At 44.2% G+C, this 26,148-nt stretch overlaps 1 protein-coding gene across 3 annotated transcripts in view; it reads right to left on the bottom strand.

Moving 5' to 3' along the window:
• Positions 1-26,148, bottom strand: part of TP53I11 (tumor protein p53 inducible protein 11) — a 901,622-nt gene that overhangs the window by 13,516 nt on the left and 861,958 nt on the right. For all 3 annotated transcript variants that reach the window (XM_069623306.1, XM_069623308.1, XM_069623307.1), the window contains one exon: positions 25,127-25,228. In XM_069623306.1, the coding sequence (XP_069479407.1) occupies positions 25,127-25,228 (102 nt within the window). The remainder of the gene's footprint in view (positions 1-25,126; positions 25,229-26,148) is intronic.

Below are 26,148 nucleotides of genomic sequence, written 5' to 3'. Positions count from 1 at the left end.
ATGCAAGTACTAAAGCCACATCACGATTTCGATTGCCTAAAAAATGTGGCATTTGAATGCAGGTACTAACAGTGAAATGCTTTACATTGGTAATTGCTGGGCCCTTGTTAACAGCGAAACCCAGGTGCCGTTTAACATCTGTGTCCTGTTCTGTCGACAACTGCTCTGAAAGTCAGCTAGGTTGAGTGAACAAAGCCCAAAATTTCAGGAGGGGGGATGCTGAAAACCAGTCAACTCAATGGTATTACACCACTACTTGTGTTTAATGCCTTGATTACTTATGGGTAATCGTCATTACTCCTAGCCCTATTCTTCCTCATCCCTGTACTTGTGTATGAGGCAGTACTTGTGTATGAGGAAATCTGCCTTATAAACAAGTACTGGGATGAGGTAGAGGTACATGGAGGTAATGCCCGACTTAGCTACCGGTAATCTTCATTACTCCTAGTCCCACTGTTCCTCATCCCAATACTTACCTATGAGGCAAGGAGCCTCATACGTAAACTCTGGGACAAGGAAGAGGGACGTGGAGGTAATTCTGGGCCAATGACCTGATTTCGGAGGATGGGGTAGGAGGTGGGAGGGAGAGGGGATTTGTGGGGGTCAGGATTGTGCGATAAATCATAATGGTTGTCCGTGTCCAGGCTAAGCAGGCATGATATGCGCTATTAGTGCATAGAGAGGCATTTATTTTAACTGCACATTTCTGATAAAGCAGACCTGCTAATTGTAATTAGCTGGCTAGACTGGCAGTTGGGTGCTTCCAATCTAGCCGTTTCTTACTGTTACTGTGGCATTGTATATTTTTCTGGACATCTGTGATAAAATTATATGATGCAAGTCATTTATAACAGGCCTGTACACAAGTGTTTCTAAGCACGCCAAGACAAGGGATGGAAGATAGAGAGAGAACAAGACAAATAATCTTACTAGGCCTTGTCATTCAGATCATGCAAGTGTGAGAATGAGAAATGGGAGGGGGAGTGCAAGAAAGAGGGTAGAGGAAAACAGGGCAGTAATGCTCTGAGTGGGTGCAGCTAGGGCAGCGCAGCTCTGGGTAGTGTAAGGAGAGCAAGGGACTGTAGGGTTACAGTTACAGCCCCTTTGTGCATGGTAGGCCTGGAGGCAGTGTAAGGGTGACTGATCAAGAAAGAGGCTGGATAAGGTGAGACTCTGAGGGTAGCCAAGAAACCAGTCGGTACAGCCGACAGGTAGGTCAGCAGGGGAGGGAGAGGGAGAAAGCAGAGGAGAAGAGGAAAGTTTTGAGCTGCTTCTAGAACTTCAGGTGGTCCGCTAAAGATTGAGAGGGGCAGGGAGGCCATTCCGGATGGAGGCACCTGCAAAGGAGAGAAATCTACCCCCACTCTCTGCCTGGAGAAGCGTCTAACCCTTAGAGAGTTGGATGTATCTGGGGAAGGGCTCGAGAAGGAAGGTATTTTCGAAGAGATCGTTGGATGTAGTGTGGGCCCGGCCCCAAAAAGCCATGTGGACAATGCAAAGGGTCTTGAACTTGATCCTTGCAGCCACCGGGAGCCAGTGGAGAGATTTCAGGGCTGGAGAGATACAATCCCTCAGCTTGATGCCAAGGATCAGTCTCAGTCCTGTTCTGGATTAGTTGCAGAGGGCAGACAGTAGAGGAAGGCAGATTGAGAAAGAGGTTGTTGCAGTAGTCCAGCCTAGAGTGAAACAGGGCTCTGGAGACAGTGAGCTTCTGGGGGAAAGTGAGAAAGGGTAGAGTCCCTTTGAGGAGGATCAGCTGGTAGTGGGATTTCTTGGCGATGTCCGAGATGTGAGGAGAGAAAGAGAGAGGTTTTTTGCCTCAAAGGAAGTTGAAGGAAGAGGGCCCAAGGTGGGCAGCCAGAGTGAGAAAGGAAAAGCAGGGGCAGGGGTCCCAATGAGAATGATCTCTGTTCAGATCTCAATGGCAAAGGTAAAGCGTTCCAGTTCTTGGAGGCAATGACCAGGAAGCTGGCCCCCTCAGAACTATTTCTCCTGAATCTTGAGATAGTAAGTTGGTGAGAATATGCAGAGCGGGTTGGTCTGGTAAATTGTACTTTAGTGAATTTGTGCAAAAGATATCTCAGTGACATGCTAGAAAGTTATTTGTGCATGATGGCTAAGGATTTAATAATAATACGCTCAGGGATAGGTAGCCAGTGTGCTGCTGAAATATGCTCATACTTTGGAATGTGAAGAGCCACTCTCAGGGCCTGATTTTGATTGATTTGTAGTTTGTTGATGTTGCAAAGGCGCGTCAATTTCGTACATGATAGTAAAGAGCTCCCTAGCACTGGATTTCACCTTCTCTATCGTAGTGTTATAGGCAGTTCTTTTGTCTAGGAGGACAGCCTTTTTGTAAGCGCTGGCTATCTAGGCAAAGGCTTTCTTTGCTGTTCCAGGATTATCAATCAGTGTTTCTCGATTCGTATTTGCCCAGGCTAACCTTTCTTCGAACTTTACTTCTAGTCCAGAAAGGATGATGGAACTCTGGTTGCCCAATTGATGTTTAATATCATAGTACAATGTGCCCTCCTGAGCCATGATGACAAGACGAAAGAGAACTTAATTTCCAGCCGGCCAGGATCTTCAATGAACGTAGGCCCAATTCAAACCTTGGACTGGCCATAGGGAGACTTAGGGGGAGACTGAGAACTCTTTTACAGATCAGGCCTTCCAGGATCTTTCACTCCACATTCCTTAGGAAAGGCTTCGCTTCAAGGCCATACTCCAATATGGGGACCACCTTGGAATTTAATCAGAGGGAGAATCAAGAATTTACATTACTTTACTAGTACCTTTTTTATCTGTGGGACGTGCTGTATAAGCTTGCTCCTGATGTCAAATTCCACCTTAGAGATGGATGGTGCCGCATAAACTTTGTAGCCCAGGTAAATCACCTGGTCGACTCTTGGCACTGGCTAACCCCCCCAACAACCACTGTGCAAAGGTCACCTTTTTGTTTGGATGTCTGAAGGCCACAATTTAGATTTCTTGGAGTTGATTGCAAGGCCATTCTCCTTTGCATAGCAGTCCAGTTCATTTAGCAACCACTGTAACCCAACTGCAGTGTGGTCCAATAGGACCACATCATCGGCATAGGCTAGCCAGTGAATCTTAGAACCATTGATCACCTGACTGGCCAATGCCGAGGGCACCAGGAACCCCCCCAGATCTGACAAATATAAATTGAAAAACAGTGGAGCCCCCAGGCAGCCATGCCGGATGCCTCTTTCAACCCTAAAGGGATCCAAGAGGTGTCCATCATGATCTAACCTGACCCTGATTGTGTATCCTTATGGAGCTCGACCATCATTGCTAAGAGGCCCTCTGGGATACCCCACCTTCTACGTTGTAACCACAGCCTGTTTCAGTTGACTTGGTCAAACACCCTTGAGAAGTCTACCCAAGCCCCATAAAGTTGTTTTTCTCCCTTTTGCCCTGTCTTCTCACTCAGGACGCTCAGCACCAATCCATTCAATGCCGTTGAGAGGCCCTTTCTGAAGCCTGTTTGATGTTTGGACAGGATGCATGCTTCCTTTACCCAGCCCTCCAATTCCTCCAGAAGTATCTTCTTAAACAGCTTACTCTCAATGTCCAGGAGGGTGATCGGAGGATAGATTGTGGGTAAAGTCTGGTCGCCCCCCCTTGAAAAGTGGGATGATGGTCGCCGTCCTCCATGACATAGGGAACCTCTTCCTCACTAGGATGTCCCCAAAAAGCCAAAAAAGCAGCTTCGCCAAAAGGGTTGGGTTATTCTTCAGTAACTGATATGTTAGGCCATTTGGCCCGGAGGCCCTTGAAAAAGAAGACTCAGGGATTAGCTCCCCCAAACTCTGTTCATCCGGGCAGAAAGTGGACTTTATTGGGTCCTCAAAAACTCCAGACCGGTAGTCCACCAACACCGACTGCTGTGTTTGCCTCCAGTTGATTAATCACTGACCAAAAATTCCAGGAATCCTGATTGTTAAATTTAACATCAATTCCCCGTCCTCTTCGAGGCAGAACATTTTTCTATCCACCGACCATTGTTTATATTGGGAGGACAGACGTCTGAGTTCCCTCCTATAGTCATCCCCACTCGGGGCCAATTTTTTAAGTTGTCTTATTTTTTGAGCCTGTAATATTTTTACTTGCCTCGTTTCTTCATCAAAGGCGTGGCGATGCACCTGTTTTCCCCCTTCACCCACACCTGATGGGAGTGAGGACCAAATGAATTTAACAAACTATTCCGGGCAGCAGTTCTCCTGCTGGATGTTGTCCGGAACTCCCAACAGGTTACTATTTAGAACTTCCCCATCTCTCTTGTATTTAAGGAGGCAGACTCTCCCTTTCCAATTCGCAAGGGGCTGTTTTTGACTATCCGTTAACCTAACCGCAATATCAGAGAAGGTCAGAATCAACAGGGCCTGATCACTTCTGCCCTCTGGCTTGATGTTCAGCAAAAAGTTTTGTGTGAACAATTCTGATGACATGAAAATATAATCCAAAGTCGAGACAGACTTGCCTCTACGCCAAGTGGGGCAGGGCGGATGTCCCCTGGAATTGACCCATTTGTGACCCTTAAGCCTTATCCCGCAAGGAACTCCAACCAGATTCTCCCCTTGTCTGAGATTAAGTTCCTAGAAACTTCCCAGGGGCAGGAGGATCCTTGGGAGGCCGGCTCCTGAGTTCTGGAGCAAACAGCCTATGCATGCCTTAGACTAGAAGTGCACTGGCTCCTGATATTTTCTATTTGGTAATATGTAACCTCATCCAACGTTTGAAGATGCCTTGGCGTCCTAATGCACATTTCCTCTTCACATAAAGCTTCTCATTTGTTGAAGCACGAAGGCTTTTTAAAAACCTTTTCAACAGGCTAGCTGCTGTAGAAATGAAGCATTGCCTCTGATCAGCCTTTCACTCACCATTCCCCCCCCCTCTAGTTCCCTAGATCTTTCCAGAGAAAGAGTTGCCCGAGAATGGAGGTTACGGCAGTATGTGTGGACGAATCGTGTGGCTTAACACAGGAAACGGAAAACACTATATGAAGAGCGCGATGATGATAATACCACACCACCGTATTCGAATTAACGAGAAAAACGAATCAAAACTTCGTTAACCATCAAATTATTTTCAATAAACACAATCATTAAAATAAAGCAAAATGTATGGTCTGCGGACGCCACCATGCGTTCATAATTAGGAATTGCACACTGGATATTTTCCAGACCATTCAAAAGCAGCCAGTCAATTCAGCATACTACAGAAATTAGGTTGGCCAACTTCCCAAAATCATTTGAAAGCAAAGTTTACTCGTTCAAGTGCGCCAGAAGCATTGCACGCATTGCGGTTCAATAACCACTTTTTTGGAGTTCGGTGTCACCCCTACCCTGAAGAAATCTCTGGGAATATGAGTGGGTTTATTGCATATGCGGTCATCAGTGTATTATTTTGGTGGGGTCCTAGCTACACAAAAAAGACAAAAGTCATATGTATTTTGCAAGCTCTTTAATAATGGCATCACCTTAATATGTGCTCAGCAGATCTAAGTCTCACTTTTCCAAGCTGATTTGCTAGACTCGGCCACTGAGCACAGCACTGCACATATCGGGGATTTTATGAAAACAGAATAAAGTAATCTATAGAGGAGTTGCAGCCGTGGGGACTGAATCGCAGCATATCCAAAGAGCAGCTCGTTTGTCATCGCCTGCCTAGCTCTTACAGTGGGTCTGACTCGTCTGGAGTACCCTGCTCTGAAGGGAAATTCTATAAGACGAAGTGCACTACACGCTCTACTGCATGCACCAAGACCCATTGGCACACACAGGAGGAGCAGCTACTGTGGCCCGGGAAAATCTAGAGTGATCAGACGTGCAGAAACAGGACGTCATGGGGCAGATGGTTACTCAATGGTGCAAGAGAATGGAAGGTGCACTGCACTGCCCCCTCACCCGTCCCCATGCACTTTACCCCTTCCCTCCAGCCCTGCACTTGCACGATCTCAATGTCACCTGCCCTAATAAGATCGTTTTCTCTGTCGTCCCTCTGTCCCCCCCCCCTCCCTTGCCTCTCACGCCTAGAAACACTTGTGCATAGGGGTGTTATACATGCCATATCATATCATAAGGTGTGAGTAGCGGTAATATGAACTACTAGCTAGAGTACACATATGCTACACATTGACGCTGTTGAGCAAATATTCTCAGTGGTAGGTAGGTTAGCAGTTAGGTCTTCTAACAACTTAGAAACATAAATAAATAGGTGTTTAACAGTCGAATTCATAATGTGGACAGACCACAAAGACTTCGTTTTTTCTATAGCTTATGAATTGGGAACTGCCATTAAGGAGACCGGAATGGAATTCCACAATCGAGCCCAGTTAATTATAGGACCGTCCACCCATACTGAACCTTCGGCATCTCAGGGTCATGAGCTGGAGTGAGGTAGCAGATGCCAGACTTCTGTTGGGAACGTATGGTCATAGGCGGTCGGTTATATTGGATGCTTCATGTTTATAAAGTGCACAATAAACTATACAGAGAATCTTACATGTGATGAATCCCCACACTGGAAGCCAATGGAAATAATGCAGCCATGGAGAAATATGCACCCTGCATTTCTCTCCATAATAGTTCAGATTGCCACGATTGTTATCCTCGTAATCTCTGTAGCATACATCTTGGCAGTTCAAAATAAAGGCTGATTGAATAGTGAATGTGGGATAACACTAGTACTCATACAACCTGTGACCCAAATAGGACCAGCTATCCCAGGGTGGCATTCTTGTCTACCAAGGGAAATCTAGAAATACCGACACAGACACCAGGGTGTAGGAATAAAAAAAGGAAAGCTCTCTGGGGGGCTGTGTCCTTGAGGGACATCCATGGCAGACAATATTCATCTGGGCTGCGTGTGTGGGGTTGCCCAGCGTAATTACTTTGAGCCTGGGCTGTGTGCACACAGTGGTACAGGTGAAGAGCCATCCCGGGCCACTCTGTCATCATGGCCCAGGTGAAGATGAGGGCTACGGCACACCAGCCGGAGCCTGTGGAGTACGCAGCCCACCCCCAGCATCCCTGTGACAGTAAGAAGAGACGGAGCAGGCTGCAAAGCTTCTACTGCACTCTGGGCTCAGCTGTTATTACCATAGCAATGGGGACACCGCCTGAAGGGAACATGGCACTGGGGTGCAGCATTGATCACGGCTAGCCCCCAGAGTATGGGACCACCCAGAAGATGAAAGGGATGCAGGGTCGTGGGTGAGACTGTGGGCATCCCTCCAAGGCATGGGGCTGCCCAAGAGGTGGATAACCTGAGGCAGGAGTGGCAGTGAGTGTTGCAGGTATGCACCTGGGCATGGGGGCAGCATGATGAGTGTGGGCCTCATTATAAGGCTGGCGCTCCCGTAATGATTCCACGGTCACCAAATAACGTTTGGGAACTCCTTGGGCACCCCTCCACTCAATTTCATATCTCACGTAAAGCACTTGGGGTATAACCCAAGGATAGTTTTATATTCCAGTTTAAAAAGGTTCGCCAGCATGTCTCAAGATTGCGCTTTTCCAATGTTGCATTTTTGAGGACAGGGGAGAACCAGTTTCTGTCAGATTGTTTCCCAGTGTGGTTAAAGCTTTGGCTGGAACCAGCGCAGACACAAGGCACGAGTCGAGGGTTGAATGGATCAAAGGCATGGCGCCTTGTTGCCTGCCCGTCAGATGACAATGGATGCAGTGATATTACTGATCTGATCCAGTGAACTATTTTTCTAAGGACAAAACATTTGGGTTGAATAGGTAGGGGGATTTTATCTTTTGGGGCGTCAACTGTTTGAAATAGGACAGAGAAGAAGTCAGATCAGCGCAGAGGGTTTCATAGGAATCAAGCATTCTTCTGGTGGGAAGACGATATTCAGTGCATGTCCGTAAAGGTGTGTAGGATCGAGTGAACTTGGATTGGTGTCATGATCATCTCAATTATGGACATCTCCAAATCAATTCGGTGAGTGTTGTTGCCAGTTTCTGCGATAAGGTTGCAAGTTTATCTAAAATAAATGGCCTGGGGATCTTTGAGCCCACTACATTAAGAGGCTAGGATCTGACAGCCATGTTTCTGTAACAAAAAAGGAAGGTCAAGTCTCTTATCAGCTATCGAATCTGAGAAATTGGCCTTATGTTAAAGGGCTCAACTAATGCCAATTAGGATCCCAGGCAACTATTAAGCGATATCACCGTAAACATCTATACATCTTCTAGTTGGGGTGTATGTTGAGGTTCTTGCAGGTATTAGGACTTCAGGGTAACATTTAGGCATTTGATGTATAGTTAAAGTTTACACAGCTATTCCCACCTCTTAATTATGGGACAGTGGCATGGCAGTTCAGTTCAAAATAATCTGTCTAGATAAATCAAACTTCATTGGAAGAATATGCCTTGGGCGGTGACCACGCTAGTTTCACACATGCCAGTCAGGCATGATGCAGATCGGTCCAACTTGCCTTTTATGCAACACTGGCACGGCCGCTGCACACGCCCACTGCGTGGTTACTCCTGTGTCATCATTGAACCCCCACCGCCCCCGCATGGTTTTGGAACACACAGTTCCATGACGCACGAGTAGGGAAATATTGAGAGGACTCCAGACAAGTGAGCAATCAGGCAAACAGAAACATATGTTTAAAACTGTCCCGCACTCCCGGGTTTACAGGACCGCTTTGTCCTTAAGGTGAAATGCGCAAGCAGGAATAATTAAAAGGAATAAATAAGCCAATGCAAACATATTCAATCTAAAAAGCAATCACACTGAGCATACAACTGTGTGCTGCCAATCACCACCGGTGACATCAGTGATCGCTTTGTGTGGTTCTGGAATACCCTGCTCTGTGATGTCTGGGTGGGAAATGAAGGAAAGACTGGAAGAAGGTCAGTTAGGCAGCTAGCAACTTCTCCTGCAGATGGCAGCATAGCACCATGAATAGCAAACAGAGACATGCACCATCCTTCACCCAATGCTGCTCCTTCCGTTAAGCGCTCACATGCTTAAGGTGCCTGCAATGTCAGGTAGATGGTAAGTGTCTTGAAACTTGAGGGGAGAGGCAGTCTGCCTAAGAAGAAAGCAGGGACGTTCACTCTCTCATGCACAGGTAGCATGCAGGGTGCAAGACAGATGCTTTCAAAATGTGACATTTGGACACCCAAGTAAAAATCCAACTGGGATCCTTAGCAATGCGAGCATCAGTATTCCACCGATAAGCACCAATAGCCAGCCGATGAACTCCAATATGCCACAGACGAGTTTCATACTTTGTGCCTATGCGTCCCTTGACTTAAATCTGACGCTTGTCTGTTGTTTTTGTAATTAGTTATTTATAACACGCTTATTTATATCCCCCTGGCCCTGATTGGTGCTCTGCACCGTTAGAGAACACTGTTTTAGAGACCTGGTGTATGCGCTTCACCAATGCCATTATTTTGGAAACCCCGGGCCAGGTGAGCGCTGCATGACCCCCATCTCCCCATTTAGCCGGAAAAAAAGTAAATTTGTGCTTTAAAAAGCACGCGGTGGGAGGCCGTAGCGGGCTCCCCCCACGGCCATACCGCTCGCTGGGACCTTGATCCCCGCCTCCAAGTACTCCCCTGGGCCTGATTGGTGCTCTGCACCCTGATTAAGGACACCCCAGGGCAACCCTCTGCCTAGGAGCCCGTGCAGCTAAGGGCTTCAAGGCAAAGGGCAGCTCCGACAACAGTGGCTCCAGATAGTGTTGGCAGGTGTCAGCAGGGCAAGCCAGGAACAAGCCGCCAACAGACACCAACAAAAATGTAAGTCTGGAATGGGTGGGGAGTAAAGCAATCACTCTACTCCAGAAAGCCCTGCCACTCTACCTTACCTTTCAAAAAACAAATTGCCAGGCAAACATCTCCTACACCACTCATACTTAGATCGAATTGTGACCTACAACCTGAGTATATTCGAGACATGATTGTAAATATTGCCTTGCATCACATATAGACATATTTGTAACCATCAGCAAGTTCAGCACTTAAACAGCATCGTGAATGTTAGCATATTTATTGTATTAGATAATATTGGGCATGTTAGCATAAGCCACACTTAGATGGAATTGAAAATGTTAGCAGGTGCCACACTTAGACAGAATAATGAATATGTGCCACTCTTAGATGGAATCGTGACCATTAGCACATGCCACACCTAGATGGAATGGTGAACATTAGCCTAAATCGCATCTAGATAGGATTATGAATGAATGATAGCAAGTGCCTCACTTAGATGGAATTATGAATAGGAGCCTGTGCCGCATCTAGATAGGATTGTGAATATCAGCATTTGCCACACTTAGAATTGTGAATGTTATCATGTGCCACCCTTAGATGGAATTGCGATCGTTAGCATGTGCCACACTTAGATGGAACCGTGAACATTAGCCTGAGTCGCATCTAGATAGGATTATGACTAAATGTTAGCAAGTGCCACACTTAGATGGAACTGTGAACATGAGCCTGCGTCACATCTAGAAAGGATTGTGAATGTCAGCATGTGCCACACTTGGAGTTGTGGATGTTAGCATATGCCACACTCAGCTGAAATCGTGATTATTGACATGTGCCACACCTAGATGGAATTGTGAATATTAGCATATCCCACATTTAGAATTCTGAACATTGGCCTGCATCGCATCTAGATAGGATTGTGAATGTTAGCATCGGTCATACTTAGAATTTGAATGTTAGCATGTGCCACACTTAGGATTGTGAACACTGGCCTGCGTCGCATCTAGATAGGATTATAAATGTTAGCATGCTCCATACTCAGATAAAATTGTGAACATTAGCTTGCATCGCATCTAGATAGGATTGTGAATGTTAGCATCTGCCACACTTATATGGAATTATGAAGATTACCAAGTGCAACACTTTAAATGCAATTGTGAATGTTGGCATGTGTTGCATTTAGATGGAATTGTGAACATTGGCCTGTGCCGCATCTAGATGGGATTGTGAAGGCTAGCAGGTGCCACACTTGGATGGAGCTATGAAGGTTAGAAACTGCCACACTTATACAGAATTTTGAATGACAGCATGTTAAAGGTCATATAACCCACTAACCAAAAAATCTCAAACTTTCAGCACACTTATCTCACTCAAAAAACTCACACAACCATCTCTCGCACAACACGCAACACACACTTCACCACACTGCAACAACACATAAGCCACACCAACAGCACACGTGGACTGACATTGATCCGATACTCGCACCAAAGCTCATCATCCGGTGTATACTGAGTTGAAGTTGCCAACAGAACACCACTCCTCTCACTATCCTACTCCCTCTTCAACCTACTAACCCATCCCACCTTCTCGTTTACAGATCCACCAGAGCGTCTGGGGACCAACTCTGTTGGTGACAGTGCGCAGTACAAATACCTTTAACATTTAACAACATTTAACATTAATACCCAGAGGTTTCTAAGCGTGGACCCGGGGATCAAACCTAGGTTGCTCCGTGTTGTCTTGCTTCCAAGGCAAGCACGTTGCCCCCGAGCTATCCTCCCAAGCCTTTGCCCATGAGCTATCCTCCAGAGCCTCCCGAGTTTGTGAGTGTCTTCACATCACACCAGTGTGTCTCTGCACTGTTTGCTGCTGGGTTCGAGGAACAGTGGCCTGAAGAGCTGGTGGGAGGGTGGGGTGCACCAGCACTGTGCACCTTTGAAATGCACCTCTTCACCCCTGTTCTAGGCTCTCAGCAGATTTCTCTGAGGTCGCTAGTGGGTGGTGCCTCAGCTGGCTATATTAGTTCATCTGTGAAACACTAGACCCCACCACTCAGCTGCCTGTTGAATGTTTTTTGTTGAGACCGGAGATCATCAACTGGCTCATCTTCGCAAATGTCAGTTGTTTTGTATGAAAAAGGATGGGTGAGTGGGATGTGGAGGTGGGACAGGTGGTGGTATGGGGCTTTGGGCGGGCAAAGCGTGAGGTGGTTTCAAATGTGATAATTGTGTCTTTTAAGGGAAATGTTGCCACCTGTTTATCCTTAACAAGTCTCTTTTTAGTTTCTGGGGAAATGAAACGCCTGACCACTCTCTCTCCCCACCATGACCTGCTGATATGATGTCTGTCCCAGAAGCCTGCAAATAATGACTGCAGGTTTAAAGTTAATCATGTATCTACATGAGTACATATTGGTCATCTATCCAGTAATACAGAATTAGTGAATACATTAACTAATCAACTTCATGTGGCATAGATTTGAGAAATAGAAAGTGGCAGACTGTATTAGTAGAGCAACATTCACTCTGGAGTGAAAGCTTCATGAGTAGTCATTGTCATTCTTATGCGCTATTTAACTAATTTGGGAAGTGCAGCATGTGAAAAGGGGCACACTATCTGGAGCTGCATTACGGTCTATTAAGTCACGCATGAGTGACACTTTTTCTAGCCTATTCTGAACTGAAACACTTGTAACTAATCCAAATTAAGGAAAATAAGGCAGAAGGAAGTTAAATATTTTGCCCAGGATCACATAATGTGGTTAAACAGAGTAAGCTGGTATTCAAGTCCTTGCTTCCAAATTTGACAATGTATGCATCAGGCAACATCACATCTGTCTCTTCTTATAGGAGTTTACAGCACACAAAACAATGCATACCTACACAATGATCAAAATGCCTTTAGTGTATTTGAAACGCCTAACGTCTATGTTGTTATTCTTATGGTGAGAAATGGCACCAGTCATGTTTTCATCTCGTTTGAATGTCCCCATGGGAAGTTGTTTACCAGTATTGAAGAGAAGCACTTACTTTAGCGAACCTTTTGCAATTGTACCCCTTAATTACTTGAAATGATATGTGTGAAAGGGGAGCAAGGCTCTGGGTTGGGAGGTCAGACAAGATGTTACACAGATGCCACAATTTCTGGGAAAGCAAGAGCCATGTTTTACAATCATCATTCTGGGCGCGAGCATAGATAGTCTGCCTCTGGTCTGACTAGCTGCTTAAAACCCAAGCTGAACTCGATCCAGCCACTTGGCCCATGCTTGCGGTGGGAGGAATTGGGTGCAAATCGAAGAGTTTGGAGGCGGTTTTAGGAGGGCATGTGCAAATTAGCTTGAGAACTTAATGGGCCTATCCACAGGAGGTTATCCTATGAGTGTAGTCGTCAAACGAGCAAACAAAGGGTTTTCCTCTTTTTTTTATTAGGGGCTTGTTGGGAGAGGACTCAGTAACATATTACATAAACAAGGTCCACAACAAGCTACCTACTAATGTCGTATTTGGCTAAAGATTACGTTTCACATGAGGCAGTCGAAAGCAACTATCATCTTTCACAGCTCATATTAAGAAGATAGGGTCGGATTTTACAAAAATATATATCAAATTTTATTTTTTAACACATAGTAAAACTGGACAGACAAAATGATGCCCATTCACTAAAAACTAAACGAATAACAAACAGAACATGAGAAAACACAAAAAATGGTATTGATACCGTAGAACTACTTGTACTAGATCCAAGAAGTGGTGTTAGTAGTTTAATAAGCGACTTACTAGGCATTTCCTTCCACAAAAAACTCTATTAAAACTCTATTAAACTACTAACACCACTTCTTGGATCTAGTACAAGTAGTTCTACGTTATATGTTCTGTTTATGTTATTTGTTGTTTAGTTTTTAGTGAATGGGCGTCATTTTTTCTGTCCAGTTTTACTATGTGGTAAAAAATAAAATTTGATATATATTTTGTAAAATCCGACCTATCTTCTTAATATGAGCTGTGAAAGATGATAGTTGCTTTCCACTTCCTCATGTGAAACGTAATCTTTAGCCAAATACGACATTACTAGGTAGCTTGTGGTTATCCTATGAGTCAATGTTTCACCCCCTACTAGACCTTCCAAAGTAGGCACCAACATGAGTTTGAACGACTCCAGAAATGTTGCACCGCCAGGGGCCTCGACTGGTTCCATCTACTCGCTACCTAGTTACAACACTGCACAATGCTGAGCCATAGCTGATTCTAATAGAAGTAGGCTTGAAATATACTGCCCAACACAACAACAGGGCACAACTGGAAGGGTTGGTGACCTGGCACCCTGGTCATGTCACTATGGCCCTGAAGCTGTGATGACCGCTGAAGATGTGCTTGAGAAGGAGGTCGATGCCTGCTTGTCCCTGGAGCCCAACCCTCCACGTCCCAAACAAAATTCACATGAATTATTTTATGGGTTTAACTGCTTAAAAGCTTTGCAGTACAGATCTACGCCCCATCCGGAGACTGCAGACGTCCAGTCTCTTTTTCTGACATAGTGTATTTGTGCTTTCTGGACAGCGATTTTAGGTTGGTCTTTTTCTTACCTATATAGAAAGGCAGAAGAGACAGCATTTCACCATCTCAATCACCCCCTGAGGGCCTCGGAGGAAGCACACGTTCTCCCCGATTCTCACTTTGAATTCTCTCTGCCCTGATTCCCCTCATGAGCAAGTAGCATTATTCTCGGTTCTATGCTATGTTTGCGCATAGTGAAGGCAGAACACAAACAAGACTGATTTATTTCGACCGATGTGGTGCTGTCTTCATTTGTGGAAATATTAAAAGTTTGAAGGGTGCCCCCCCTCCTTTGATCCTCTCTGCCAGACAATCCCCCACCTCGGCCCTACTCTCACACCCTCCTGTGCTAGCAGGATTTCCTTTAAATTGTGGGTTTTGCCGCTAAACCCCTCCTTGCCTCCCACCAGCCCCCTTCTCTCCCCAACATAAAGATGCCCATGACAACCCCCCTGAACACGAACACACTTGCACCCAACTTTGCTCCCCTGCCACATCCCTTCCTTTCTACATACAATCGCCTGATCTCCTCTATGCTATATACACACACAAACATACATACATAACTACATGTATACATGCGCATAGAGGTGGATTTACCACACAGACAAGGGACAAATGCCCAAGGGGCCCCCTGCTGTGTATCTCTCACCTCAAAGGCAAACAGTCCAGGCTGCACAGGGCCTCCTACTGAGATCTAAACTTAGGTTGAGTACCAAGTTCAGTTGGGTGATATTGTATGTATATATTTCCTATGGAATGCGCTCAGGCATAAGCGCTATATAAATAAAACTTAATTATCATTTTAACACCTCCCAGCTGCAGACCATTTACAACATAAGGGGATTAGTGATGTGAACAGGTAAATGCCAGCAACCATTGCTGTTGCCATTCTTTTCTTAGAAATCTAGAACGCTTTAATAAGCTACGCGTGTTGGGCGATTGTATGTCATGTGGATACCGAACAAGCTGCAAGCTGTGTCAAACAATGGCCACGCCATGCATTTTATTTCAATTTGTCTCTTTAGGAGATTCTGCAGGTTCTTATTAATTTGCCTGCTGGAGTTTGCACTCTTTCATTCAGGACGGGGAAAATAAAGCTACAATCATATGGAGTAATTTCCCACGTACAGCGGAATGGAAACCCTGGTGGTAAAAGGGTGTACCATGTTAAGGATTACAATCATGCAGCACACACCTTAGTCTCAGCCTAGTATGCAGCACACAACTGAAATGCTTATTTTTATGTTAGATTCAATATTTAGATGGTACATCACTCATATCACACCCACTTTTCAAAAACCACAGGTCACAATGGACCTTGAACCAGGCTGGTGGGTAAAATACAGTATTTATTTATTTGAAAATTTAAAGAAATCAAACAATGTTTAATATGGGGCAGTGATCACCAATGGGGTGGTAACAATAGGAATGTAAGCAATGCACCTAGTTTAACCTTCTACTGACGCCTCTACAAAACACCAGGAAACAGGAGCACTTTTGATTTTAGTAAAGATAGCACTTAAGTTAGAATTTCCCCCCTGCAATGTTCCCTCAACCCACAAATTATCAATTCTGAGTGGATAAACAGAAGCAGCAGGTAATCAGATATGACAAATGAAAAACAGAATTCAAATCTGGCCTTCCCTCTGCAACAAAAGAGAGAAAAAACAGATTTCCAACCGCTATGCAATGCTAAAAATGACACCCGGAAATGGATGAATGAAATAATGAATGTGTGTAAAAACCTTGAAGCAGATACAATTCTTCACTAAAGACACAATGTAAATGTACAAACAATCGCAAACAAGAGCACACAGTTCAAAAAATGTGTGGAAGATTTAAAACAGTTTGCAATCAAAATGACACTTTTGAAACTTTGCAAATATTTCTGTTTTCCATGTAAAATTACTAAAACGGTTTCTTTGAAAAACGGGTGAAATATTGTGGTTTTTAGGTACGGAGATAGATATATATCACAGGTACATTATAGACGTGAAATTAAGTCTCTAGCCAGTAAAGTGGATGAGTTATGCAAGATCTAGAAAGGTGCGTTTTGAGTAAAATGGAGCGGTGAAAAGGGAAAGGAAATCAGTTTTAACAAGAACAGTTTTACTCTACACTAGAGCATTCAGGCTAGGCTACCAAAGAGGGACACAGTAAGCTCCAGGGTTGATTTGCAAGTTCAAGCACAGTACCTCAGCGCTCACCCTGGCGGAACCAGTCCGATCACTCGAAATAGGACTAAGGGCTTAGGATTTACACAGGGCAAAATTACTAAAGAGATGGCACTAGCACTAGAAATCAAAGGCAGGGTTGCAAGAATGATTCTGACGGTATTACAAGTTATCAGGGTAAGGATAGGATGACTTAGAGATGGGAACTAAAGACAAGGCAAGGCAAGGTATACTATGGTTTTCTATGGTTCCTATTGATACTCACAGTCCACTTTAGTTAGGATTTTGAGACAGTCAGCGTTCTGGTCACCACACAGATCTGGTCTAACAAAGGACAACCGGACATAATCAGCGGGACAGGATCAGCTGGGCAGGGACTGGATACCAAAGGATAGTTCTGGTCACCGGATGGCACAGGTACCTCTGGATGCAGTTATTGGGCAGCAATTGGTGGGCCACAAGCTAGGCTGGTGTCAGCAAGCTTCCCACAAAAATACCACCACTTCTCACTTTGGGTATTGGGATTTTAGTTTTGAAGCTTTGCTGGAAGGGTCAGCAATGCTTGGCCTTTTATTTGGATCTGGAATCTGGATCAGTGCAATATGAAGGAAACAGGAACAGGACGCAGTGCAGGAAATCAGGAAGAGAGTGTGTGTAGAGTCTTGTCAGGGACCCTTTATATAGAGCATAGTGACATCATTGACTATATTAGTTAAGCACACCTTGAAACAACTGAATTGGACAATCAATGTTAGTTGCCTCCCCTGGGTTGTACCCAGTTTATGAGGTTGTATTTTATGATGGAAAAAGACTTCCACAGACCTTTTTGCCAAAAATCTGTCATATCAGTATTTACACATTTGTACAATGGTGGCACCTTAATAAATTGCATGATCAGGTCACATATTTTATGTAAGGGACACCCCTCAAATCCTGCAATCTGTGAGACATTATTTTGGACGGTTACTGCTTTTTGATCATTTTAAGCATGAAAAGTTCTGCATAAAATTGCCTAATTTTATACATATGTGGGGTTGGTCATAAGGTATGTAAGTATAAAAATGTACATTTGGGACATGTATACTTTTCTGGTAATCTGCAATATTGTGTTACTTATGTTCCCTATGCAGCAATGAAACCTATGACAACTTAAAAGAAAGGCCATACAATTACTTCTAAACAGTGAAATATTTACATTTTTCCAAAGTCCTGCTGCAGAGATAAAACGTCTTCAAAGTTTATTTATAAAATACTGTTTAGAAGCAAATTGCAGTCTCTTTGTTCCTGGGCCCATTTTTTTTTCTTTAACTTCAACTGCTGCCAACTGTCATTTCCTTCAGCATGGTGGGGGCTTCTCAGCTTAATTGACTTTTTTTTGCCCCTTCACACTTCACAGGTTAGTGTCCCCGGACTTCTATTGTCCCAGCCTGGAGCACAGACAAAAGTCTGATGAGGGTGTGAACTTTCTTTGTCCTGGCCCATTCAAAGTTTTTCAAGCTGGCAATTATCACTTACGTGTCCTGGAAGTTTATGGCGTGCCTCCCTCCTTAGGGGGAAGTTTCGGGGCTGGCACTTGAATAACTTTTTTTTGGAGCTTGCAAACTCAGCCCATGTGTCTTAATCTTTATTTTCTTATTTGGAGTCTTGAATTAAAATAAACCTGTGGAATAAAAATAGCCTATGTTTGTATTATCACCAGCCACAAACCCCTTCACATTGCTAGGAAATGGCAGGTTTTCCTTCAACAGTTTGTTTTTTAAATAGGCCATTTTTTTTCTTCAGTCAGCAAAGCCCATTTTTACACGTGTTGAAAACTACTAGCATTTCTTCCTTTAAATTCGGTTTGGCATCTTTCTTTCCAATAAGGTTTACACAACAGTCTGGACAAAGCAAAGGTCTACATCAAATTGACATGTGTACATACAGCTCTTGATTCCTATTCAAACAGTGATTTTGATGCTTTTTAGCCAAAGTTAAGTGCTTTTCCGTGTTTGATGCAGTACAGCTTTTGTTGGTTTTCAGGTTTTGTCTGGCATAGCCTGTCATTCTGGAATAAGGCTTCATTTTGCTAAGGGACAGTTGGGATATGCATGGGCATGGCAGGGCCTTATTAATCACAGTGGTTGGAGGAACAACAGATGGAAATAGTGTCAGAGCAGCATTTTTAGAGGCGAAAAAGGGTTTCTTTTCAATGAATATTTTGGCTTTTGCAGAAAAGCAACACTGCTTTTTCCTCTTTCTTCCTTTTATTTATGTTGGAAGACACTGGTAGTCTCCTTCCATGTGCCCCATGGTTCCATCCTGCCCGATGTGTGCTTGGCAGGACGGTGCCGCCATTTTTGTTATTGCAATGCAGTTTTGAGCCATGGCGCTCACAGGAGTCCGCGCAACCCTTTTGTGGTTGTTTCTGCGCAAATGCAGCTTAGTGATGCGGGGCAATGTCGTTGAGTGGGTCAATATATCCCACAACCACCACTTTTTATGCCAAATAGGATTTTGTATAATTTGGCAGGCAAAATTGGAGAGCAGAGCGGATTTAAAACCATGCCTTGCTTTTCCAGGTATGTGTGTCAAATCTGCTTGGTTTTTCATGAGTGTGCATTTTTATGCTGTTGGAAAGTCATTGGATTCCTGTGGAATCCACCTGACATTTACACCTGGGAAAAGCAGGCAGATTCCAAATGAATCCATTGTAGATGGCTCACAAACTTTAATTGTCGGTGCATTTACACTTTTCTAGACACCAAGTAAAGCTGAAGAATACATCCGATTTCAACTGTGTTTTACTATTTACTTTTCGACTAGGTTGTGGAAACAAACTTGCACAATGGCAACCTTTTGCACAAAAGGGCAAACAGAAGTGGTACCATTTGTGCAATTTAGGATTGAAAACAGAATGAGCCCCATACACTTTTTGATCAATTAACAATGATCATTGTCAGATTGGTTCAGTATGTGACCTATGCACTGTTAAAGTCATCTGTTGAAAATTGACTATAATTTTAGGTCTTCAAACCCAAACATTAATACATATTTGTATAAACTTGAATTTCGGCTTCATCACTTAACCAAAATGCATGATCCTAGGAAAATAATTTAAGCTCACGGTGCAATACCTGCCAAACTTAGGTGCTTAAGTGTTTCAGTTTGCAGTGACTAGCTTTGCTCCATGTATAACAACAATGAGTGAATGGAGTATAGCACAGGGGCAACACGCTGGTCTTGGAAGCAAGACCATGCAGAGCAACAGAGGTTCGAATCCCAGATCCACGCTTAGAAACTGAACTCTGGTACCGTAATAGGCGCATTATAAAAAAAGCAAACAATAAATACATGACTAACCATACAACAAGCAGACCTTTACCCAATGGTGTATGTTGCCCAGAGGATTTTGGGAACATTTCCTGTTGCTGTGGCATCTTTGCTTCTCAATGCTAAGTCTGCGCTCAATAATAATTATAATAATAGTACATTTTTTCTAGGTTAGTTCATGCATATATGTTGAATAAAAGATGCACAACTTTTATTCTTCGTAGATGATTAATTAGGATTCGCCTCTCAAGCTCTTGTTAGGGATCTACATTGAACGTTTATAATTGTTCATCCTGTGGCAAAGGCAGATTTCCTCGAGGGGAAGGGGAGAGTGGGTGGAAGGTTACGAGAGTAATGGAGAGAAGCCGAGGGGGTGGGGGTAGGTGAAAGATGACGAGAGTAGAGAATGGACGATGAAAGGAGTGGGGTCCTATGGAAGGAGACGAGGAAGGGGATAGAAGTGGTGAAGAAGATTTTGGAAGGAATTAACAGATGGAAGGCAAAAGCAGCTTTTCCACTTGAACACGTTCAGTGATGCTGGACAAATCACTTTGTCTGACACACCTGGTGAGGTGAGCAAGCTGTTTCCAGCCACTCATACCCATAAAAATTCAACATGACTAGGAGAAAGAGAAATTACAATACATAGAACAATTGCCCCTGAAGTTCATTAATGTCACACTTGTGACAGCCATTACCCACCCTAAACTATTGCTACCCAAGGCCCTCTGTCAATCTTGCCAATGGGGCCCTTTATCTTAAATATGCCGCTGTATGTACACTTACCTCAGATGCAGCGACTTCTTTGTTCTGGCCTGGCTGTCGCCGGTCAGCCCTTGCGTGCACACACCTGTGGCGAGGGGTGTGGCAGGTCAATTTAGAATGACTGCTTGGAGTGCTCTACAAGCGGTTTTTCTAAATAGTTTTTCACTCCACTCCTTATTCTCTGGATCAGTCCAATGGAAGCAATATGGAACCTTGTCAGTCGAAACCTCTGCTCAGATATCAAAGGCTACTACAGTATGTTGGAGAGCACCTTAAGAATGCCCCAGACCTCAGGGACTGGATGATTTTGTTTATGCATCCGTCTCTTTCACTTATCCTCTCTGTCCTGGGATCACCCCCTGAAGATATTTGTCATAACTAATTCCATTCTCCAGCTCTTGTAAGCTGACCTTTTTGGATGGTATTCTTGACCACTGAGGTGCCATGTTCTTCATTTCACCTGTCTCCCAATGGCAGGTCTGGCCATCAGAATGTTCCTTACTGGATGAAATGCAAAATAAAATGCCAAACCTGGAGCTGCAAGATCCATTCATCTCTTGTCGATGTAAAGTTGTAATCAGAAGTTTACCTTCTTTAACCACCTTTCAGGATTGTCCATAGAGGTCAAACTTAAAATTGCCCGCAGACTCTTAGTGGTTTTACATTCATATGGGTGTGTGCTATATCTCAGTGGGGCGTGGGGGTCAATATTCTCCTGAGTCATACAACAGTCACAATCCTTCCTTTGCAGTTTTCTGGCATTAAAAGCTACCCAAAGTACAAAGGCCTGTGCCTAACACAAGTATACTGGCTTGTTCTGCATTAGGCATGCAAATATGGCATGCAACCCAGGTTCTAGTGTTTCTGTCAATAGTTGGCTGGTCATTGTGTTCCCTGTCTTCTAGGGTTTCTATTTGTATGACATCACAACTCCTTGCAAGCCTTCTAGAAGACCTCCAGAATTTTAATCAGATTCCTTTTTGAAGGGGCGAGGAGTGGTACCTGTTTGAACGCGGCATTGTGGCCCCAGTTTAAGAATGAGATGGCATTACTATTGTATGATGGGTCTTCTTCAGTAAGCATTGGCTGCCTCATCTTGTTGGTCACCTAAATTAGGGACACTACAGCATCCAGCTGTCAATCTGATCCATTGCGATATCTCACCTAGGAAGCCCAGCCGCGCGTCCAACCTACCATCAGGGCTACAGCCGGTATGGTAATATTTGTTTTACTACCAACACATGATCAAACTTCCGAACGACACACATTCAATCAAATTAAACAAGGAACCAATGTAACCAAAGCTTATTCATTCAATAATCAAAGAAAAGCATTTTAAGGCACGCCAGCAAGACTGTCCTTCATGCCCCTGGGTGTGTCATCAGTACACAGCATTCACGAATAAAGCAACATGCCCTTTGCTCGAAGTCCTAGGCACCATTATTCAATGTAAGTTAGCCGGCATGACTCCGTCATAAAAAGATCGTTCACGGAAGGTGCACATTGCAAAAAGAAATGGGAACCATTGCAAAGTATGGTTTTGACAGCAAGCAATTAAAATCAAATACAGAAAATGTTGCTACCTGAACTTATATAAGACTGCGATGATGCAAAATACTTTGAGGAAACAACACTTTATTGAAGGTGGTGTACTGATAATACTACTCTGCCTTAAAAGCAGGTCAAGGGGCGCAACGCACGTTCAAGTGGTGGGCCTCAACATGCTTTCCTTTGATTATTAGATGAATTCAATGAGTGACTTTGCTTTCATGTTTAATTGGATTGAGCCTGGATCCTTAGGAAGTGTGTTAATAATTAGGGATACATATGATGTGCCCTGTGAGTCATCCCGGCCTCCTAGTTTTCAGAGTTTTTTGTTCTACTGCAGCTTTTGCTGAAAGGTGCATAGTTTGATGCAGCAGCTCCTGTGCAGAGAACCCTCAATGCTTTCAGGTGCATTCAGCAAGCAGGTCCTTCTGCTGAAAGCTGAGTCTATCATGTGCAAGTATTCAATGCTACCGTTTTAATAAAGGTTTTTTCCCTGGGGTGATTTTTGAACTCACCCCATGGGGCATTTTACGGTATTTTACTAAATCATGTGTATGGGTGCCATCCCACCATACCAATACCTTACCACCCGACCCCTTCTTGCTCCCTTTCAACTCCCATCCTCAATATCCTCTGTTTAATTTCCATCCCCCCTCCATCTACTGCAAAATGTCCTGCATCCAAATGATGTGAAATGGCCACAAGGAAATGGTGTGGACCCAGTTGGAGTTGGCCACAAGATGGGTAAATAGCTACCGCTTTTGGGTGAGGTTTTGATTATTTGAATTGTTTTATACATTCATCAACCCTCTTGTTTCTATGAAGGTGCCCAGATAATTGAGACTTAGTTGAGACAATGCCATGATGCTCTGTCAGGGCGTGTATTATATCTAGCCAGGACCAGTGTAGTGGCACCGGGCAAAGGTCTGTGTGCTTGGGCATCATAATGAGCAGATGCTCGTGCCAGGTTGCAAATTGGTCATTACTGGGTTGTAACAGGGTTATCTCCTTTAGGATACCTACCATTGTTGCCCTCCTTTTTTTTGGTTTTAAGCATCCAGCCATGTTCCCTTCCCCACTGGTTCTCAATTTTGTTTGTCTATTCCCTCTTCTACACCGCCTTCCTCTTTACCTTTATTATGCAGACTATGGTCGGCATACCCCTGCATGGCAGAAATATGTCAACTTCCAGACAACCCTCAGCATGCTGAGGCCATTACAGCAGAGGTTTGGTGCAGTATAAAAGAGTTCTAACTTAACACAATTTATCATAATTTAAGAAGCTCAGATGTAGGTGTGCACCTCTTCTCTTTTCTTGCGATGTGTTGTCCCTCTAGGGTGATGCACAGACATAGTGTTGTAAACATCTGCAGGTGCCACACCTTCATCTTCCTATTAGAAGTGTCCTCCAGAGAAGGTGGTGAGTTGGAGCAAATGGAGTGGGGGACTGTGGAATTGCACCTTACCTCTGTCAACTATTGAGATGACTTACCCTTCAACCCTTTTCTCTGGGCTGGTGGCAGATAATGATCAGAGTTTACTCAAGTGGTACACTAACTTGCCGTACCTGCCACTGTTGGTGGTAATCTCTGCATGCTCTCTCCCCCAGTCTGCATGCCCTTGCAACAACAAAAAAAATCCCTTCCTTGTCAGCAACAAAAGAGCTTTTTGTAGTTTGCGCTATTAGGTGACAACTGTGACACTGATAAGCCAGAACTATTGCATTAGATTACAGATAGGGAGAAATGGAATGGCCTTTGAGGAGGGCCACACAGCTTATAGGTGTTTGGTTATTTGCCCACCCATTGCCAGCTGTCAAACTGAGGTGGCAGCAGCAGTGACAAAGACCCTGAAACACTGATCGCTAGTTGGAAAGTGCCCGACTGGAGAGAGCGCTGCGTGCCTTCATTGTCCCTGAATGCAGGCCTGTATCCAGACAGGCATGATGCACTGTTACACAAAAGCTTGGAAGGGTCTGGAAGAGCTCCCCTACATCGCCTTGCTGTTGAACACCAGTTTCATCTTTTTTCCCCAAGTAGCCAACTGCTGGTTACTCCCCTCTGTAAAAGTGAGGAATGGACACACTTGCAGTGCGTTCAGGGGGCGCCTGGCCATGTGTGCAGGAGTCAGTCACCTGGCCCCATAACTGACAGATGGGGGGACGGCAGGGCCTTATGCATGGGCCCAGGGGTGACAGTGAGGAAGGAGTATGACATTTGTATTGCTGTTTTTGTGTCTATTATTGTATACTTATTTGGTGTATGCAGTGATGAATATGCACAGAGAAAAACCATGCAAAAGGAAATGCCGCCACATGGGTGATACAAGGACCCGGGTTCAATGCTGAAAATGCCAGGTTCTCCAGTTTATTGTGCCAATTTAGGTAGATAAGCTCAGTTAGGATCTAATGCAGGGTGAAGTGCCGTGAAATGTATGAATACGTCCATTAAGAAGGGCCTTGTTCCAATACCAGAATCAGACCTGCAGGTGCCCGGTTTGGTAGTATTACCAGGTGCCAGACCGCAAAGTGGGAAATCGAGAGGGTGATGATGCCTGCCATATGTCTGTGCCAGGAAAATAATAAAGGGGAAAGGACGTAACTTATGAGTCATCCTTCATTGACTGAATCTCATTCAGCAGAAGTGTGTATGTGTGTTGCAAACCTCATGTCAAAATCCCAACACTAATCATTTGCCCTGACATATTTGCAGTCCGCGGTTTTGGTTGTGGAAGTATTTGCTTTACTAGCACCAACCATGGCATGTCCGTTTACCTGTGCCCCTCACTCGCCCTCATTTGGATGGTGCCAAAATCCTTGCAATCTTCTTTAGTGTCCTAGAAAACCAAATGCATTCCCTAGACTTCAATATCAATATCCTCATATCAAAGCTTCAACGCCCTCCCAAAAAGCGTCACGCTCCTAGACCTCAAACATCTTCCTTCAAGCCCCTGGTCCAATAGGTTGAGAAGAATAGGGGCTGCAAACATGAGAGAAGGGGCTCACCTACAAACTGCACCCCAAAGTAGCAGGCCTCCGTCAGCAAGGACCAGCGGATGATCACCTTCTCCGAAGTGTACATGGAATTCCACATGATGAGGGAGATACCTGCCGACAGGGGCAAGAAAGGCACAAGTTACCACAGTGATCAACATGGCCACACCCTTCAGCACTCAAACCCACCCCCAATTCATGAGACAAGCTAATATATGGGGAAATCTAGAGGTTTATCATGCCAGTGCTGATCAATGGCTGGAAGGGCTGGGCTAGAGCCAATCACATGGTTGTCCATGCTTGGCATGCAATTAATGTTCCACTGCCTCTACTGAATTTTCATAGACCGAACTGGCATATAAAACTTTGGCCACATAATGATGTCAGAAGGGCATAGTATGGATTGTGAAGAAAGGCGCCACTCCTTTACATTTTGTGAGGGCATGCCATTATCAAAGGCGAGTCCTGTTCCGTATGGCAGGTGTAATTACACAAACGCACGAGCAATTAGAGCTTATGAAACAAAATTCATGGTTGATAACTAGAGTACAACTGTATGAAATAAATACAGGTTGAGAAAAGTCACTGACTACAAAGCAGACACACAAAAGTGTATATGAATGATTAACAGCAAGTTGTATGAAGTTAATACCAAATTGCTTACAATATATATAAAAAAAAACACAGTGCAGAAAAATCTTTTTTGATTGACAAAACAATGGACCAATAGAGGAAAAATTGCATGTGTGTGCTGCAGACTTATGAAACCACAAACAGTTATTGCACAGTCTAAAGGCACCATTCTAAATCAAACACATGGCTGGGTTGATATTGACGTTTATCCCATAAATTACATTTCACATTATAGGCTGAAATCGCATACTATTAGGATTAAATTTATGTGACTGCATTGTCAGGTTTTATCAAGTTGGCAAGTATTTCAGTGACCAATCAAGATTGCGTTAATACACAATGGGCGTCATATCACAGTGAGGAGAGCAGAAAAAGAAAGCGCAAAAATTGCCCTCCCACTT

The sequence above is a fragment of the Ambystoma mexicanum genome, chromosome 11 (assembly GCF_040938575.1).
Source record: "Ambystoma mexicanum isolate Mex_15411 chromosome 11, UKY_AmexF1_1, whole genome shotgun sequence".
In the NCBI taxonomy this organism is placed as follows: Eukaryota; Metazoa; Chordata; class Amphibia; order Caudata; family Ambystomatidae; genus Ambystoma; species Ambystoma mexicanum.
This window is presented reverse-complemented; position numbering and strand designations above follow the sequence as displayed.